The sequence below is a fragment of the Apteryx mantelli genome, chromosome 2, assembly GCF_036417845.1.
Source record: "Apteryx mantelli isolate bAptMan1 chromosome 2, bAptMan1.hap1, whole genome shotgun sequence".
Lineage (NCBI taxonomy): Eukaryota > Metazoa > Chordata > Aves > Apterygiformes > Apterygidae > Apteryx > Apteryx mantelli.
Window position 1 is genome coordinate 158,217,372 of NC_089979.1, and position 16,679 is coordinate 158,234,050.

Consider the following 16,679-nt stretch of genomic DNA (forward strand, 5'->3'; position numbering starts at 1 on the left):
AGTATAATTAATCCTGCCACAGTACCAGAAAATAGCTATATGATTTTGTGAGGCCTTGAGGCCTCACTGAGGGATTATGTGTGTGTTTTTGTTTTTTTTTTTTAATGCAGATAATGATAAAAAAAAAAAGGCTTGGAACAGAATTAGCTTCTGATAATGTACAATGAGTGTTTAATGGAATACATGAGGTCTTATCTATCTTTAGACTGTTTTTTCCTAAAGGAGCAAACTTGGTGTAGGCTCAGCTGTGGGGGGAGGGAGGAGAAGGAGAAAATGGTATAAAACTTGTTTGATCTAGTAGATTCCACTAATAATTTTGTCTTCAGACTTAAACATGTGAAGCCAGATTGCATTTATCCTTGTATGGTAGGATATATAAAACTTAAAGGAAAACAGCTTTTGGCACACATGCACACTCAAATGTTTTAATGGTTTGGATGAAGAAAACTTCAAGAAATCAAATAATGAAAGTTCAGGAGACTTTGTAGTACTTGTAAATGGTCTGTAATCTCATCAGGAAAATTATTTGGCTTGAATGTTGCAGTACATATGATAAAATATTAAAACATTGCTGAACAACTGGGATTTGGACTTTGAGTGGCAATGACATGTGAACCTCCTGCATGGTTTTAACATGCTATTTTTGGCTGCTGGGTGTTGGCTTGTCTCTTCAGGAGCAGTAGAAAGTTAGTGTATAGAGAAAGGTGATTTGCAATGAGAGGACTCCTTTGACAGAACTTGCTAATCATGGGCTGCTGCTTCAGTAAAGAATTGAATAACAGCACAAATGAGGAGAAAACCAGCTTGTTACAAAAATCTGTGGAAGAGGAAGCACCAGAGTCAAGGATAAGTAAAACTTTATCTTTGATTTTAGGAACTGTGGAAAGCAAGGATCTGAATACAGTGGGAAGGACTGTTAATGGGGCAGCTTCATTAGTCAGCGCTGAGTGTGTTCATACTGGCAATTGCATGGCATCAAATTCTAAATTTGGGTTCTGGGATAGGAAAGCAAAGTATCCTTCATACAAAAGTGTGGATAATATTCCCTGTGAGAGCGTCTCTAGGAGAACGTATGACAGACCTTTCAGCTTTTTTAATTCCTTTAGTCATCTCCTTAAGGTCTCTGGTACGCATGACAATCTGCAGAAAAGTGAAGAAAAGAGAGAGGAGCTTGTTAACAAAGGAGTACCTAAAAACTCTAATGCTCAGCATATGAACAATACAGAAAATATTAACAGCTATATTAATAATGAAAATATAGTTGGAGAACATTGCTCATCTGATCTTATTTCTACTTCACCCGTACCAGAGATCCTAGACAAAGGCTTACAGGATGAAATTACCTTAAATAGGAGTTTTCTGGAGGATTATCCAGTTACATGCAACCATCCAAGACAGAATGAAACAGTAGTAAACATTGAAGACAGCAGGAGTGACAGCCTTCCAAAAGTTTCAAGTTCACATAGACAGACAATTCCAATCTTTTCCTATCTTGATGTAGACAACCAAAAACATGTAAAAGATTGGGAGTTTTATAGTATTTGTGTTGTAGATGCTGAAGATCTGAAAGTGGATGAAGAGGTGCTAGCTACCATGCACAAAAAGATTGCAGCAGATGTAGATAATTCAGCTGTTACTGATGAAGGAATGTGCAGTGTGGCATGGTCTGCAGGCACTGAGAAGGAATTTCCAATGCAGCAATCAGCACAAGTGGAAGCTGAGTTTAATTCACAGAAAGAACTGTGTCTGGGTAAAAAAGAGGAGAGGTCAAACATGCAGAAAAAGGAAACAAAGAAATATTGTGGTATGAACATCCAATCTTCTTATGGTAACTTACTGGCTAACAGCTGTCAAGGACGTAGGTTAAATACTGAGAATGTGGTAACAAATGGCTTAAGAGTGAAAGTATGTAATGAAGAGGTCATGGAGAATGGACAAAAGGAAGTAGATACAGTAGGTAATGGTGTCAGTTGGAATGAAACACTTAATAGAAACTGTGATGCTGTAAAACTTGTGGGTGCTGCTAGAAGTGACCAAGACACTAAATGTGTGGTAGAGAATACAAGGAGTAACTTAAAATTATCATTAGAGTTGCATGAAACAGACAGAGATTCCTTTTTGGTGAGTCAAAATGTAGAAAAACTTCTTGAAAACGACTATCTCCTAAAGCCAGAAAGTAAGCAAAACTCTAATGTGGAAATGAGACCACTTCACAGTACTGATTGTGATAGCCAGAAGTTTGCATCTGATTCCTGTGAATGCAACAGCATGTTGGAAGAATTCCTGAAGGATGAAGAGAAACACACAAATACAATTTTGCATAGCAGTGAAGCTTCGAGTGTGACTGAAATGCAGGGGAACTTGAAAAAAAGTTCTGATTTTCAAACTCAAATTAAGGGTTGCACTGAAAACAAGACATCATCTGAAGCTCCAAGCCATAATACCATGGAGGAAGATGTCTGTGTGAGTATCGTTCAGCAAACAGGTGGCATGCTCGAGGAAGCTGGTAGCTTGAGCAGAACTCAATCATGGGTATGTGACGGCCTCTTGACATCTCATGAGCTACGTAACACAAGCACAGATGAAATATTTCTAAAGAAAAACAGCCTAGAATTTCAGATTTCACGAAAGGCATCCAAAAATAAAGTATGCAACTACTCAGACTCAGTTAACAAAAGCAGTATTTCCTCTGTGTCTTTGCAACACGAGGATATGAATAAAATGGACTTGAATGGACAGGACGAACACCAGGATATATGTTCCTTCCAAGTAGTGGAAAGTCAATGGAATGCTGGGACTGACTCTGCTGGAATAATTGGGGGTGTAGTAGAATCTATAAAACAGACAGAATGTGAAGTTTACCTAGACAAGACAATTAGTGACAAAGCAGAAAACATTAAACAGAATTCTGATGCTAATGATCATGGCAAAAATGCCGTAAATTGCGATAAAGATTTACCTCATCATCAAAATTCCTACTCTAAAAATTATGAAGATAATAGTAATCTTTTATATAAAGCTCACAATTATTTACCTACATCATGTCAAAATTCATATTCTCATGTATATCATAAAGTAGTAAAAGAGCCTGAGTTAAATAACTGTGCTGATCCAGAGACAGAATTCATGAATACCCTGGTTTCTACTGAGTGTTTTACTGAAGAACATTCAGAAGCTCATGAAAAAAATGTATGTGACCTAAAGGAACGTAATCTTCAGAATGGTAAAGTGAAACACACTGTCAGTATTGGCTCAAAGGAGGAAAATCTCACTGTTTTTAGCATGTCAGCTGGCAATGTAGAAGCTTTAACTAATGGGAATTTAGAGGAGTTAGAAGCAAAGCCTGCTGAACTGAAAAGTACCAGTTACGTATTAAACACTCAAATGAATGACTTGACCACAAGTTGTGAACAAATGCAGTCAGATCACAAGAATTTCTCAGGCAAAGAGCTTGGAGTTTGTATTGACCCGGAACAGGTAGACAAATACGCTGCTACTCCTTCGTATGAGATACCCAGTGCCTCTTCTGGTGCTGCAGAATTTCGGCAAGGCAGTGAGAGGCGTGTATTAGAGCTGATGGAAGATGTTTTGAGTGAACAAGAACATTCCCATAAACTGGACAGACAAAATTCCCAGGCTGAACTAAGGTCACGGTTTGTAAGTCTTCAGACTGGCAATGCTGACTTGACAAATCAGCTACTTTCTGACACCATAATTACTGGTGATGGTGAATATTTGATGGGCTTTTTATGGAATAATGCCATTTCTAACAATACTGTGAAGAATGACAGACTATATATAGCTAGTGAAGACTTCCAGAGCCAACCTGAAGACTTAACATGTGCTTCATATGCAGTGGGAAGATATCCTTATCAACTGCTAGTACCAAAAAATGTTGGTATTTGGGGATGGCAAGATAAAGATGAATTTGTAAGTATTTTATGAATGTGATTTGATGTTAAAGCTTGAAACTAAAGCTGGGAATTATGAATGTGATTTGATGTTAAAGCTTGAAACTAAAGCTGCGAATTGGAATAAACTAAGTCATTTAAACCTTGATTTCATTAAATAGTTATGCAATATTTCATGTGTTATTGTGTCCTGAAGCTGACCAATATCTTTTTTCTTTGCAAAACTAAATGCTATACATGCATGTAGCAGTTCAAAATGCTACCAAATAGTGATTCTCCCCCCCCCCCCCCTTTGATTCTATATATCTTGTCTGGAAGTTTAAGTGTTGGCAAAGTTTCTAAACTGCAAGTTCTCAATTCTATATGAACTTGAAATGAACACTTCAGTATATGTTAGGGAAACTTTCTGTGGGCCATTAATAGTGCTCTGTACCTTCATAGAGGAAGAGCTGTTTGTGGATTTCCTGAAATCTTAAGTTCTTGCTTGGTAGCAGTTAGGATACCTTTTGCTTACTTCTGGAGAGCTGCTGAAGGACTGTAGAAATGAATGGCCATGGGAGGAGCAGGGGGAATGAGCTGGACCGGGTCTTCACTAGCTGGGTAAGGAAGCAACCAAGCAGACCTGTGGTGGCGGCTGCTCTCCTTCCCTTGCCGCTGAGTAGGGCCAGTGCAGAGCGGCACTGTTGTTCCCTGTGCCTGTTGCCTAACAGCAGCTGCTCTGACCTTGCCCCGCAATTGCAGTGCTGGCAGTGGGTCGTACTAGAGGCGAAGCCCTTTATCCCTAGGGGAACTTCTTGTAGGAGAACTGGAAACTGATGAAACTTGCTGTCATTGCTGAAACCTTACCATTCAAGTAGTTGTGTCAAACACGCCAATCTTTCTTCCATCGTTTGGATGTGTTTAAGCTGAGATTCTTTACATCTTTTTACCTTCTGGATTTGTTTTCTCTGCACTAGAATAATGACAGTATCTGAGTGCAAGTATTTTGGAATGATCTAAGCTTCACAGAGTACTGAAGTGCTTAGCTTACTCTAATGTTCGTAGCATCCTGACATTCGCAAAATAAATCTTAGTAAGTTTTAAGTAGTGTATGATATCACAAGCAATGCCCTTTCTCAGCATGATATTCATATTAAAACACATCAATGTATTATGGGGATGAAATAACTCAATACATTTTGCTCGACAGGAGTGAAATGAGACAAAACTGTCTCATGCTTATCAGAAGCATTGTAGGTATTGGCACTGCAGAGTAATCTCTCTGAAATGCAAATATAATTTATATAATGGTTGTATGTAACCATTGAATATAACCATTTCCAATCCAGGTTAAAGGAAGTAGGTTAAGATGATTTTACTGGAGCTAGTAGTTCATTCCTTTTGCCTTGCTTAAGGAAAACCTAACCTAAATTGTTGTTAATGCTTGTTCTTCTCTTGAAGTAATGCTAGTTGTCATGCGCCCTTCATTGCTTTCAGTTTTCTCATAATGCTTCCTTAAAACTTTTATATGTTTATGTGGGTCCAAAAAAATTGCTTTGTGTGTTTGTTTTTTTCCTAGTTTTTTTGTGTTCTTTCACAGGAATAGATACAATAACAACGTTATCAACATTGAATTAACATGTATATCAGAGAGCTGCCTAAAGTCTAGGGCAACTACAGATTGAGTCAGTCTGTCAAAAGTTAGGCATGGAATGTTTGTTGCAGTTCGAGCTGCTTGGCCAGCCTTTTCTTGTGTTTTTAATCAGAGAAAGGCATTCTATGCCACACAATTGAGTCAGTTTTGTACCTGAAATTACTTTTGGATTGCAATTCAGCCAATATGTTCAGATGTGATGGAACCTGACAATACCATCTTGAATTGTACACCTGATACTGTTATTTGAAACGATGTACATATATACACGCATGCTGTGCATCCATAAAGTACATAATCAAAAAAAATTCCTTTTGTAGGAGTCAACCAAGGTTTCTGAATTAAATCCTAATGCAAAGGTGTGGGGAAATCATATGTTACACTTGGAAGCAGGTGGTGCCACTGATGGCAGTGTGAGCAAAACGTGGGAAGAAATACCTGACCAACCTCCAGATTCCTGTAAAGAAGGTATGAATAATTATTTCTAGCTGTTGCTCCAGCAAAAGGTAAAATTCAGTGCAGAACTTTCTCAGTTTTAATTTTCTGCTTAAAAAATGAGTGCAAGTATTTAAGAAACTTTTTTGGGGGGGGGTTGGTTTTTTTTGGATTTAGTTTTAACTACATGTGTTACTATGATTGGAAGGATCTTTTTCTGAATGTGTCTGTAACCTCTGTCATTTTTGCTGCAGGACTGGATGCCAATGGTGATGGTGACAAAAAGCATCAGAATGCAGTGCTGACAGAACTGCAAGAGCCATTGCCAGCTGTTTCGGTGTCAGACCAGACAGATATGAACCCTCTGGCTCTCGATCATTCTGAGTATGAGTCTATGCATGATACCACCCAGACAGGTAAGAAAGAGCTGATATTTCTTTGGGCTTGGTTCAAAAAATAAATAAATGGAAGCTCAGTGTTCTGCTTGCATTAAAAAAAAAAAAAAAAAAAAAAGCCAGTGATCAGGACTTTATTGTTCAATATATGCGTTCTATATATACAGACCTCACAAGAAACTGTCCCTTTTGTTCTCAGGCTTAGGCATATTCAGAAACTAGTCTCTACCTGTTTGAGTATAGAGCTTTTTGAGGTACTGTACAGAATCACTCATAACCTGTGGAATGTGCTCTAGGTGACCCTGCTTGAGCAGGGGGGTTGGACTAGATGATCTCCAAAGGTCCCTTCCAACCTCAGCGATTCTGTGATTCTGTGGATGTGACTGAGTAGCGTCTTCTGAAATGTTTTTTTTGAATGCAACTCTGTAAGGGTAGATATCTACATTTAGATACCTGCATGTCAATGCTGGATGTTTCTAGCTTGGTCAGACATGGCAATGAGATTCATCTATCTTTTCTCTCTCAGAAGTATTAATGTGGTGAATAAAGCTTTCTATACCTTTAAAAATCAATCAAGTGCTTAAAATGCTGAAATAAGCGACAATTAGTATAATCTCTTTGCATTCCTTTTAATGGACTTTCATGAATTTTTCAGCATAACTGTTAGTAGTCGTAGTCTATACCAGGTGGCATGTTCGAAGAAACTTCTGAAAACTGGCATAGAGATTAAGTCATGCTTACATGTGATGACTGAAATGGGCAGGTCTCCAAGATGCATATCAGGATTACTGTTGGAACTGAGAAGGGGAATGGTAGGAGAGGAAACGTGCTGAGTGTTCCTGTTTTGAGGTTCATGATGGGGCAGGGGGTCTGTTCCTTCTTGATTGTGCATAGCTGATTATAACATGTATTTAAAATGGCAAGTGTAACATCCATACTAGTTGGGAATCAAGGGAACTAAAATTAGACACAATTGTGGCATCATCCTTCCTTGTGTTCAAAATTGAAAGTTCCTTTTGACATTTCTACTTAAGGTATTATTGGGGAATATTAAATAATAACTAACTGGCAAATAGTAAATAACATTAATAATGCCTAGCACTCGAAAAGAGGATAGTGTTCCTTAGTTTAGTGTTAGAACTTCTTAGCATGCCTTTACTTGCCCAAAATGGTTAGCTTTTAACAAGAGTGAAGTAGTGATGTAAAACAGCTGAACAGCAGGTCGGATCTGTTTCCCTTGGTAAACAGTGACACAGGTAGTGCTTCCAACTGTGAAATCTGAATTTTTTTTTTTGTAATGCTAAAAAAAAGCGTATGATTCTGGTCCTGTCATAGAATGCTCTCAGGCTTTGAGGAAGACAGTGGGGACTGGAGGGGGGGGATAGTGGTCAGTATGTGATATACCTGTTTCTCAGGTGTTGGCATTATCTACTTCAGAATAAAACATGTGAAGGACAAAACTGTGGGAGGAGATTAGAAGTCGCTTTAGGAAGAAGAAAGGTTAAGAAAGAGCTGAAGAAAAGGATGAAAGTTACTGAAGAAGGGAAGGGTATAGCGGGTAATAAATAATTGGTGTGAAATACTTTTTTTTTTAACCAGTTTACGTTGTATGTAACGTGTTACTAAACGTTTTATAAATCTCTAAAAGCATCACTAAACTTCTGGTCTTTGGACAGATCTTCTGCTGACATCATTAGGAGCTTTCACACCAAGCTTACTGTAGCATAGGCCTTGTTAGTTTTAGTTTAGACCCAATGTAATTAGTGTTTTCCATGCAATAATCTTGAAGTCTTCAGATAAGGAGTAGAACTCAAGCTTTTTTCCCCCCCTTTTAATGCAAGATACTATTATTTAATCAGATATCTGTTGATATTTCATAAATACAAGTACCTTTTTGAAACTATCTTTTCTTAGTGCATTTGGAATTTGGAGTGAGGTCAAAAGCAAGAATGGATACGTTCCTCCACTGCGTTGCCTGCTTGCTGTGTTCGTGGGTTTAGTCAGCTGGAAATTGGGTAGTTTCCCAAGAGTTGAAGACAAATACTGGACCAATTTAGTTCATATAGGTACTTTAGGATGTGTTTCTGGCTGTTCTTCTAAAGCTGCTTCAACTGTTTGTGTATTTAGGGAATAAGAGTTTAGAAGTGACCTGAGACATAGTTTTTCTTAATCTCTTCTGTCTTAAATAATAAGTGTTCCTTTGCCAGTTTGGTAGGTGCTGAACTAATACACAATGGATGTTTATTGAACTTGAAAGCTTATTACTAAATATACAGCTAATAATATATATTAAAGTATCTAATGTGTAACATAGCAGAACTAAATTCAAACTTAAATTTTTTTTATTAAATAGGGGGAACCGAACAGTTGCAGCCAGAAGGTCAGGAAGATCTACGGGAGTTGCTTAAAAAAACACTCGAATTCTGCTTATCCAGGTATGTAATGTAGCACATAATGAATACATGAAAATGTAGCTAGCTAGGATAACTAACAAGGTCCTATACCCTAGCTTGAGTAAACGTTAATATATTTTACAGCAATCTTTTTTAAAATAGATGAGTGAAAAGGATGAAATTCTGGGGAACGTGGCACACAAATTCTGGAACACGGCATTCATGTCCTCCTATAGCTCATTTGAAACGTTTGGGCCTAAAACATAAACAAGTAAATACATTGTTTTGGAGTGAGAGTGGTTAAAATTCACCTGATCTGTAACTGCAGATGACTCTTACTGGTTTTTGCAAATTAAAACTGATTACTTCAAGCCATTTGAAAATCTTGGTTTAAGCTAATCTTTCTAAATTTGCACTGAAACACAAGAATTTTTGTACGCACAAGGATTTTTGTACATGCATCTGCAGATCTCTAAGGTAGGGATTAGTAAAACAATAAAAAAAGATTATGAATAATACACGTTTTGGTGTGGAATGATGCAAGCCTATTAAAGCAGTCTATATGTACTTATTTTCATTTACTTATGTCTAGGAAAAAAATACCCTAAACACCTAATCTTAGTAACTAAGAACAATTCCTGATCCTTATCCTCAATGGTCATTTGCAATAGTGGACTGTTAACAATATTACATGTTTGTGAGGATAGTGTGCTGCCTTAACATGAAGATGCAAATTCTGTTTCCGGGGGCGGGGGTGATAAAATAGATAGTTTCATGGTTTCTAGGAAGTGAAACAGCTAAATTTGGTAAGTGAATGGGCTGGGGCATGGGTGAAAACACAAAGCAAACCTTACTGTAGGAATTTGCTTTCTACTATATGACATTTAATTTTTGTCTTAGCTTTTCCCAATCTTTTATAAATCTAGGTCTATGATATCATCCCATTTTTCTCTCCCAACAGAGAAAATCTTGCCAGTGACATGTACCTTATATCACAGATGGACAGTGATCAGTATGTGCCAATAATGACAGTAGCAAACCTTGATCATGTCAAGAAACTCAGTACTGATATGGACTTGATTGTTGAAGTGCTGAGATGTAAGTAAAAATCCTATGTTTAGACAGAATTTTGGTTACTGCCATAATGCTATTAAATCAGAATTTTCAACATCCCTTTTTTTTTTGTTACGTTCTGCAATAAAATGCCATCTTCTTTCTGTAAAGCATTAAATAGTGCAAGCAGCTTCTAGCTTAGACCATCACACTTAGAGGACTTTAGTTTTTATCTTGTTTACATCTTCATGTATCTTTCATAAAATCTACTTTACTTTTGCAATGTTGTGCACTGTTCTGTGTAAACCAGAGTAATGTGAGGTTAAATTCTCAAAGAGGCTACTGCACATTACCACTCAGATAAGAATCAAGAGAGAATGAGACTCAATGTGTGACTTGGAAGGAAAAGTTAAGGAGTTGGGATTTTCTAGACTGGAAAATCAGGAAAAGTCTGGAGGTTTTAAGAAACACATTTGGTCAGTTCCGTATTTGAAACAGTCCTCAGTCTTCTGCTGCTTGTTTCCTAATGTTAAATGGTCAAAAACTTTGGAAGTTTAGCACAAACAACTTTACAGTGTGAAACTCTGTGCACAGCATCTTTTGGTGTGCCAAGCTGTTGTGATTACCGATAGCTAAAACTGTAGACTTTTGTCTTTTCTCCTTTAGCGTTGCCTTTAGTCCAAGTGGATGAGAAGGGAGAAAAAGTTAGGCCAAATCAGAATCGCTGTATTGTGATTTTACGTGAAGTACCTGAATCTACCCCCATTGAAGTAAGTATTTAATAGTTCAGTAAAGAATGTTTTTCCTCAATCTTGGCTTATAGTGTCTGTTTGGGTAATAAATGTATTTGATAGAAGCATGTTGCTTATAGGAGGACTGCAGTAAAACCTGTAGTTCTACAAAGGGCTGAAAAACTGACATTGCTGTGTTTGATTAAAGATACTGTAAGTAATTTCTTGGAATGTGGTTTATCTGTATGCACTTAGCTTCTTGGTTAAATAATGAATGAAGATAGGGAAGGTAAATGTCCCTCTTCTGGAATGGAAAAAGCCATTGCTGCAGCTGGAAGCTTCTCAGGGTAAAGAACTTCAGACGTTGCAAATATTTCCATAATACCTGGGGGTGAAGGTGTCAGAATGAGTCAATAAGGGTCTCCACTGGCTTGTGGAATGAGCACAAGAGTGGGGAGCTTGAGTGCTGAAGGTACTCAGTGCAGCTCTGAGTAGCTGGGACTATGAGTAGTGGAAAGACTAGAAGAAAAATGACTGGGCCATAGGTTAAACCCTCTTGAAAAAGGAGAAGAAGGCAGAGATACTTGATGCTGGATAGATATTTTTATCTTCCTTTTTTTAAATTTTGTAAGGAAGAATAACAATTATGAAAGAGTTGCTTGTTAGTCTTCATACAAAATTAAAAAGTACTGCTAAACTAAAACCTTACTGTAAAGAAGTAAATGAACTTAATAAATAGGAGCATGAAACTAAATCTTTACAGGAATCAGAGGAGGGAAGGAACTAGATACACCAAGTACATTGCTTAAAAATACCTGCTGCTTTTAACGTTCTAAATGAAATGTAGCCTTTCAAAGACTGCCTAGCTTTTAATATAATAGGTTGTTTTTCTTGCTGTCATCGTTTTGTCAGGTTGGATACATTAGCACTGGGTAGTCTCTCTTAAATGCTTAAAAACAACAACAGAAAAGTTCTGACAGGTCTTCATTTTCAAAATAGGTGGTCTGAAGGGAGGTGCTTAAACTTGCCAGAGTGGAAAATCTAGACTTAACCGACAGATTTAATGGGATGTATTTTCTGGCTTAGCATGGTCAGGCTTTATTTAAGCAGCCATGTTCAAACATACTGTAAGGCCTCCCAAGTTGCATTGCTTCTTGATGCTGTTCACATCAACTCTAACAAAAAATAATATTATGCAAGTTAACTAACACAAATATAAGTGAAGTCTGAGGTGTATTTTGCTGTAGATATTAGCTTTGCTTATGGGGTAACATAAGTCCTGCTCTTAAATATCCTAATGTGTGGCTACTTGAACTGAAGTGCATCTCCAAGCTTCTGCCAAAAGAGCAGGGACGTCCTGTCCCCGGCAGTACACTGGCACAGGTTTTTGTGGCACTTAACTGAAAGTGGGTTTGGGGAGAGGGAAGAAATACTTTTTCCTGGATCAGTTTCCTAATCTATCTTGCCTCATGGACAGAGGTGGCCTCGCAAAAGGAGGGAGCAGAGCAAGAAGTGGCTTAATGCAGTGGTGATGAGGAAGATGAAACAGCTTTTTTCAGTGGAACACTGCACTTAATACCAAATTTAAGTGTGTCTCTATGGCCTAAATAGCTTTCAGCTCCCCTATTCTAAAAGCAGTAGGCAGCCTCTACCTGCTGTATGGCCTAGATAGGTTAACTATTCCTTTTAACTAACAGGGAGCTTGGAGAATTGCTGCAGGTATTCTGGAAAGTTCTCAATTCCCCAGTTTTGTAAGCTGGAAAGTGCTTTTAATCTTTCTTACATGGAGTTCAGTAATTATACACTTTAAATTGATGTTTTCTTCTCTCCTTCCATTTTCTTTCTTCCACCCTTTTTTCTCCTTCCTTGTCAAATCCCCTTTCCTTAGGAGGTAGAAGCACTCTTCAAAGGAGATAATTTGCCTAAGTTTATCAACTGTGAGTTTGCTTATAATGACAATTGGTTCATCACATTTGAGTCGGAAGCTGATGCACAGCAGGTAACTGCTATATTTTTTCTAAATTCCTTTAGAGAATAAAAAGGAAGTAAGATTGAATTGAGGGAAGATTGAGTGGGAGATAAGTTGTATTCTTGCAAGCATGTAAGAATTAAAAACAAACAAACAAAAAAACCCTCTAAAACTCATAATGCCCTTGGCTAATATTAAGGTATCAGTATCACTAAACGTAACCCTGAAAAAGTTTTATCTTGTTTGTATATCCTGGCTTCCTGGCCAAAGCTATAATTTTAGGTATCAAAAAAATTCGTATTTAAGATGACACATTGAAATATGCTTCAATCTTAAGAATTAAATTTCTGTTTTAATGCTGCTACTCATGCCACTTAAAGCACTTCTGCTGTGATAATTTAAATCTCACCAAAGGCAGATTAAATTAGTTGTTTCTCAGCATAACATTAGCAGACACTTCAAGAATTGTAAAGCTTAGCCTGTCAAAACTTCAGCTTCTTTTGTTTAAATTATATTTGACAAATTTTACAATAACTTTTTTAAAGGCTTACAGATACCTTAGAGAAGAAGTGAAAACTTTCCAAGGAAAACCAATTAAGGTAAATAGAGCTTTGTTTTTGAGGGTGTGTGTATTTTTTTTGGGGGGGGGGCTTGCTTGTTTTGTTTTCTAATGTAAATTAAGGTGGTCCAATCTCAGCAGCCATTTGACCTGGATCTCGGTTTTGAAACGTAGTGCATGCTGTTAGACTTCTCTTGTTTCCCTCCTTTCTGGCAGCAACATATCCATCCTGGCAGCAGGCCAGGAAGGAAGTGTTCAGCTGTTCCTGCCTTCCTTGAAGGAAATAGCAGTGGCTGACAAGTGTCCAGTGCAAGTTTGAGAGCTGCTAGTTTGAACCATGCTGATTTAATTTGAAAGACTGCTATAATAAATAATCTAATCTCCTTTGCAGGCAAGGATAAAAGCAAAGGCAATAGCTATAAACACATTTTTGCCAAAGAATGGATATAGACCTCTGGATATGAACCTCTACACGCAACAGCGTTATACAACATCTTTTTACTTACCTCCAGTATACAGTCCCCAACAGCAGTTTCCATTGTACAGCTTAATTGCCCCACAGACCTGGTCAGCTGCGCATAGCTACCTTGACCCTTCATTGGTAAGTCTCCTGGCTATGAAATATTTGCATTCCTCTCAAAGTTAGTTTTGTTTTAATTTGAAGCCTTGAGGCTTAAGGTAAGACGTACGTATGTCCTGAAGAGGTGAGTTAAGATATTGATTCTTCTTGAAAAGCAGTTCTTCAAATTTTTTCCATTGGAGTATGCAATTAATTATTTGAAAATAGTCTCTGGTCTCAAATTGGAGTGTGATTCTCAGTTCTTAACCTTTTAGTTTTCAAGGCAGGAAACTTTTTTTTACTAAAGATTAGTTGGGACTTTGGTAATAGTTAAAAGCATTTGTAGAGACTAGATCTTCAGAGTATATACATGAATACCTGAAAATCAGTTTTGATATGTACTGGATAAACTTAATAGAATCAGATAAATGTGGATAATTTAGCATCTTGGTCTTCCAGCAGGAAAATAAGCTCTCACTTAACATGCTGGTGTACCGCATTTGGCATGTTCTTAAAGTTAAATATTGTCTGTGGAAAAGTAACAGCTTTTTCAGCAATTAAAACTAAAAATATTTCAAATAATTCAGAAAGATTACTTTTAACTTAAGAAAATTTAAAAAGCTAAGGAATTAAAAAGGCTATTGTTAAGCCTTTGCTAGGCTGATAAGATGGTATCATTGAGTCCTTTTATACTATCTGGTCGTAGTTGAAGATGCTATCTCATCTAGGACATCCACTGCATCCTGCAATACTCCCATCTTCTCCATTATGACAGCTGCATCAAAATTACCCACTTCTATTCTTCATTTGTCAGCCTACAAAAACTAAGGTGACTATAGTTCTCTGTAATGGCTGGGAGAATAAGATTGTCCTATATGAAACCCCTTTCTCACGTTCAGAAATGCATCTTTACTTGTGGCTAGAAGAAACTCGGGTAGCAGTGCTCAAAATTAAAAGCTTTTTAGAGGTTTTTGGCAGAGGATTAAAGTGTCCTTGAACAAACTTGAACAAACTTCCTGTGTACTGAACAGCAAGCTAATTAAAAAGTTGGTGTGCTAAACACTTCACACATAGGGAAGGCAGCCAGATCCCTTGCAGTGGAAGCCTTTTTAAAGGAGCAAAGAACGCAGAGGAGACAAGGTAGCGTGCTGAACGGCATTACCCTCGGAGACAGCCTTCTTATTAAGCAGCAGCTAAAATGAATGTGATTCTTCATCTACATAAGTGACGACTGACTCTTGCACAGTTTTGATAAAATGACTGTGGGATAGGGAAGTAGCTGGATAGCACTGTTGTAGAAGATGTAAATTAATTACGACCGCAGGTTCAAGCACAACATAGTGTGTATCTGCCTTATGTCATCCTGGAGCTTTTTGTACTCCAGAAAGCTTACTACTCCTGGCCTTCGGAGGAAGACTTTAAAAGTTTGCTAGCATTAAAGATCTCATACCTTTCTTAGTAAATTTAGAAAATTAACTGGCAGAGCTTTGCCTCCCACTGTGTTGCAGCATATTGTCATTGCTTGGCTGCATTTCTTTTCAGTGTTTGGCTGCATTTTGTGTACATGAATGTAGTATGATGTTTCTTGAACCTTTTATAGGGAGAGTTATATTTGAATAGAAATTACTTGTGAGGAGGAAAGAAACCAGGAGGAACAGTGACACTGGAATAATTCTCATAATACAGGATTGCAATTTGCTTGTAGAGACTTGCATGCAAGCATAACAGAAGTTTCTCTCGTGAGCTTCGGCATAAATATTAGCAGCACTTTGTCTCATCTTTAATTTGAGAGCAGATACACCCAGTTGTGTTGGTACAAAATTTTTGTTCTGAAACTAGAATATGGCAACACGTACTCAGAATTCTATATTTACCTGCTTTTTCACAAAGTGAAATATTAAGTGTATTTGAATAAAGATCTGGTTTGTACTTGTGAAAATGGGTATTATTCTGATGAGTTGGATGACTTTTGTGGAAAAAGCAATTGAAGAATGCTTTGGGAATTACTGGAAAATAGAAATGACTTTTCCTTCCTTCCATGACTGAATATTACTAGTGTCCCTTTAAGCAATGAGTTAAACTTATTTTCCTTTAATATATTTAGTGTCTTTTCATTATTCAGGTTCAGTAGTTACTTACACCTTTGGTCGAATTTTACAGCATTTGAGTTGTAGCTATTGAAGCAGAAAGCACTTCAAAGCAGTATTTTGATAAAACTTTGTTCCTAAAATATCTATGTTAAACTTGGTCTGTTTTTAGAGTCTAGATTCCTAGCCTCATGATGTGATAGCATTTGCTGTTATATGTACTAGATTAGTCTAAGAGCAATTTGGGATGACAGCCTTAGTGCAAAATTTTGACTGTCGTAGGTTACCGATATGCTTTAACTTTTGCAAGAAAGGTTAGACAAGCTTAAAGATACCTAACAGGAAACAGTTTTAATGCCAGCTCTTTTAGGAGATTGAGGCTTCCTCATCATTTAACTGTAGAAAGAATGCTATATAGAAGTTTATTCTTGAATATGATATAAAGTTTAATTGGTTTTATCCATTCAAGATGGATAGCAAAGACTAGCGTTCTAATCTGTCTTATAGTCACTATTTTGATAAGCAGAATACTAGTGTAAGCGAGTGTTCAGCTTTGCACTTGTGAAAATAGTACACAGTTTGTTTATACTTATGAGCATGCAATATGTTCTTTAGGTAACACCATTTCCAAATACTGGATTTATCAATGGGTTCACATCTCCAACCTTCAAGCCTGCTGCTTCTCCACTGACTACACTCAGACAATATCCTCCCAGGAACAGGCAAGTTCAACCATCTTTTAACAATATACACCTATATACACACTACTGAATTATCTGGCATGTGGGGTTTTAATCTGCTTATCTTAATGCCAGCTAACGTGAAAATGCTTGTTAAATGGAACTGGGTGCAAGGTTAAGTGAGGCCAAAGGTCAAATAGTACTATTTATTATTAGTGAATACAATATTTCTGATTGCAAATGGACTGTCTGAGAGCCAAGAACTTGTCTGTTC

At 37.3% G+C, this 16,679-nt stretch overlaps 1 protein-coding gene across 6 annotated transcripts in view; it reads left to right on the plus strand.

The window, feature by feature from the left end:
* The window catches only part of LARP4B (La ribonucleoprotein 4B), a 57,578-nt gene that overhangs the window by 25,779 nt on the left and 15,120 nt on the right, over positions 1-16,679 (plus strand). For 5 of the 6 annotated variants that reach the window (XM_067291914.1, XM_067291919.1, XM_067291917.1 and 2 more), the window contains exons 1-10: positions 3,692-3,930; positions 5,865-6,012; positions 6,234-6,395; positions 8,728-8,809; positions 9,729-9,865; positions 10,487-10,590; positions 12,440-12,550; positions 13,066-13,119; positions 13,471-13,680; positions 16,341-16,447. In XM_067291914.1, the coding sequence (XP_067148015.1) occupies positions 3,739-3,930; positions 5,865-6,012; positions 6,234-6,395; positions 8,728-8,809; positions 9,729-9,865; positions 10,487-10,590; positions 12,440-12,550; positions 13,066-13,119; positions 13,471-13,680; positions 16,341-16,447 (1,307 nt within the window). In that variant the 5' untranslated portion in view covers positions 3,692-3,738. Of the gene's footprint in view, positions 1-3,691; positions 3,931-5,864; positions 6,013-6,233; positions 6,396-8,727; positions 8,810-9,728; positions 9,866-10,486; positions 10,591-12,439; positions 12,551-13,065; positions 13,120-13,470; positions 13,681-16,340; positions 16,448-16,679 lie in introns of those variants that run through there. The other variant, XM_067291915.1, reaches the window with a different exon arrangement.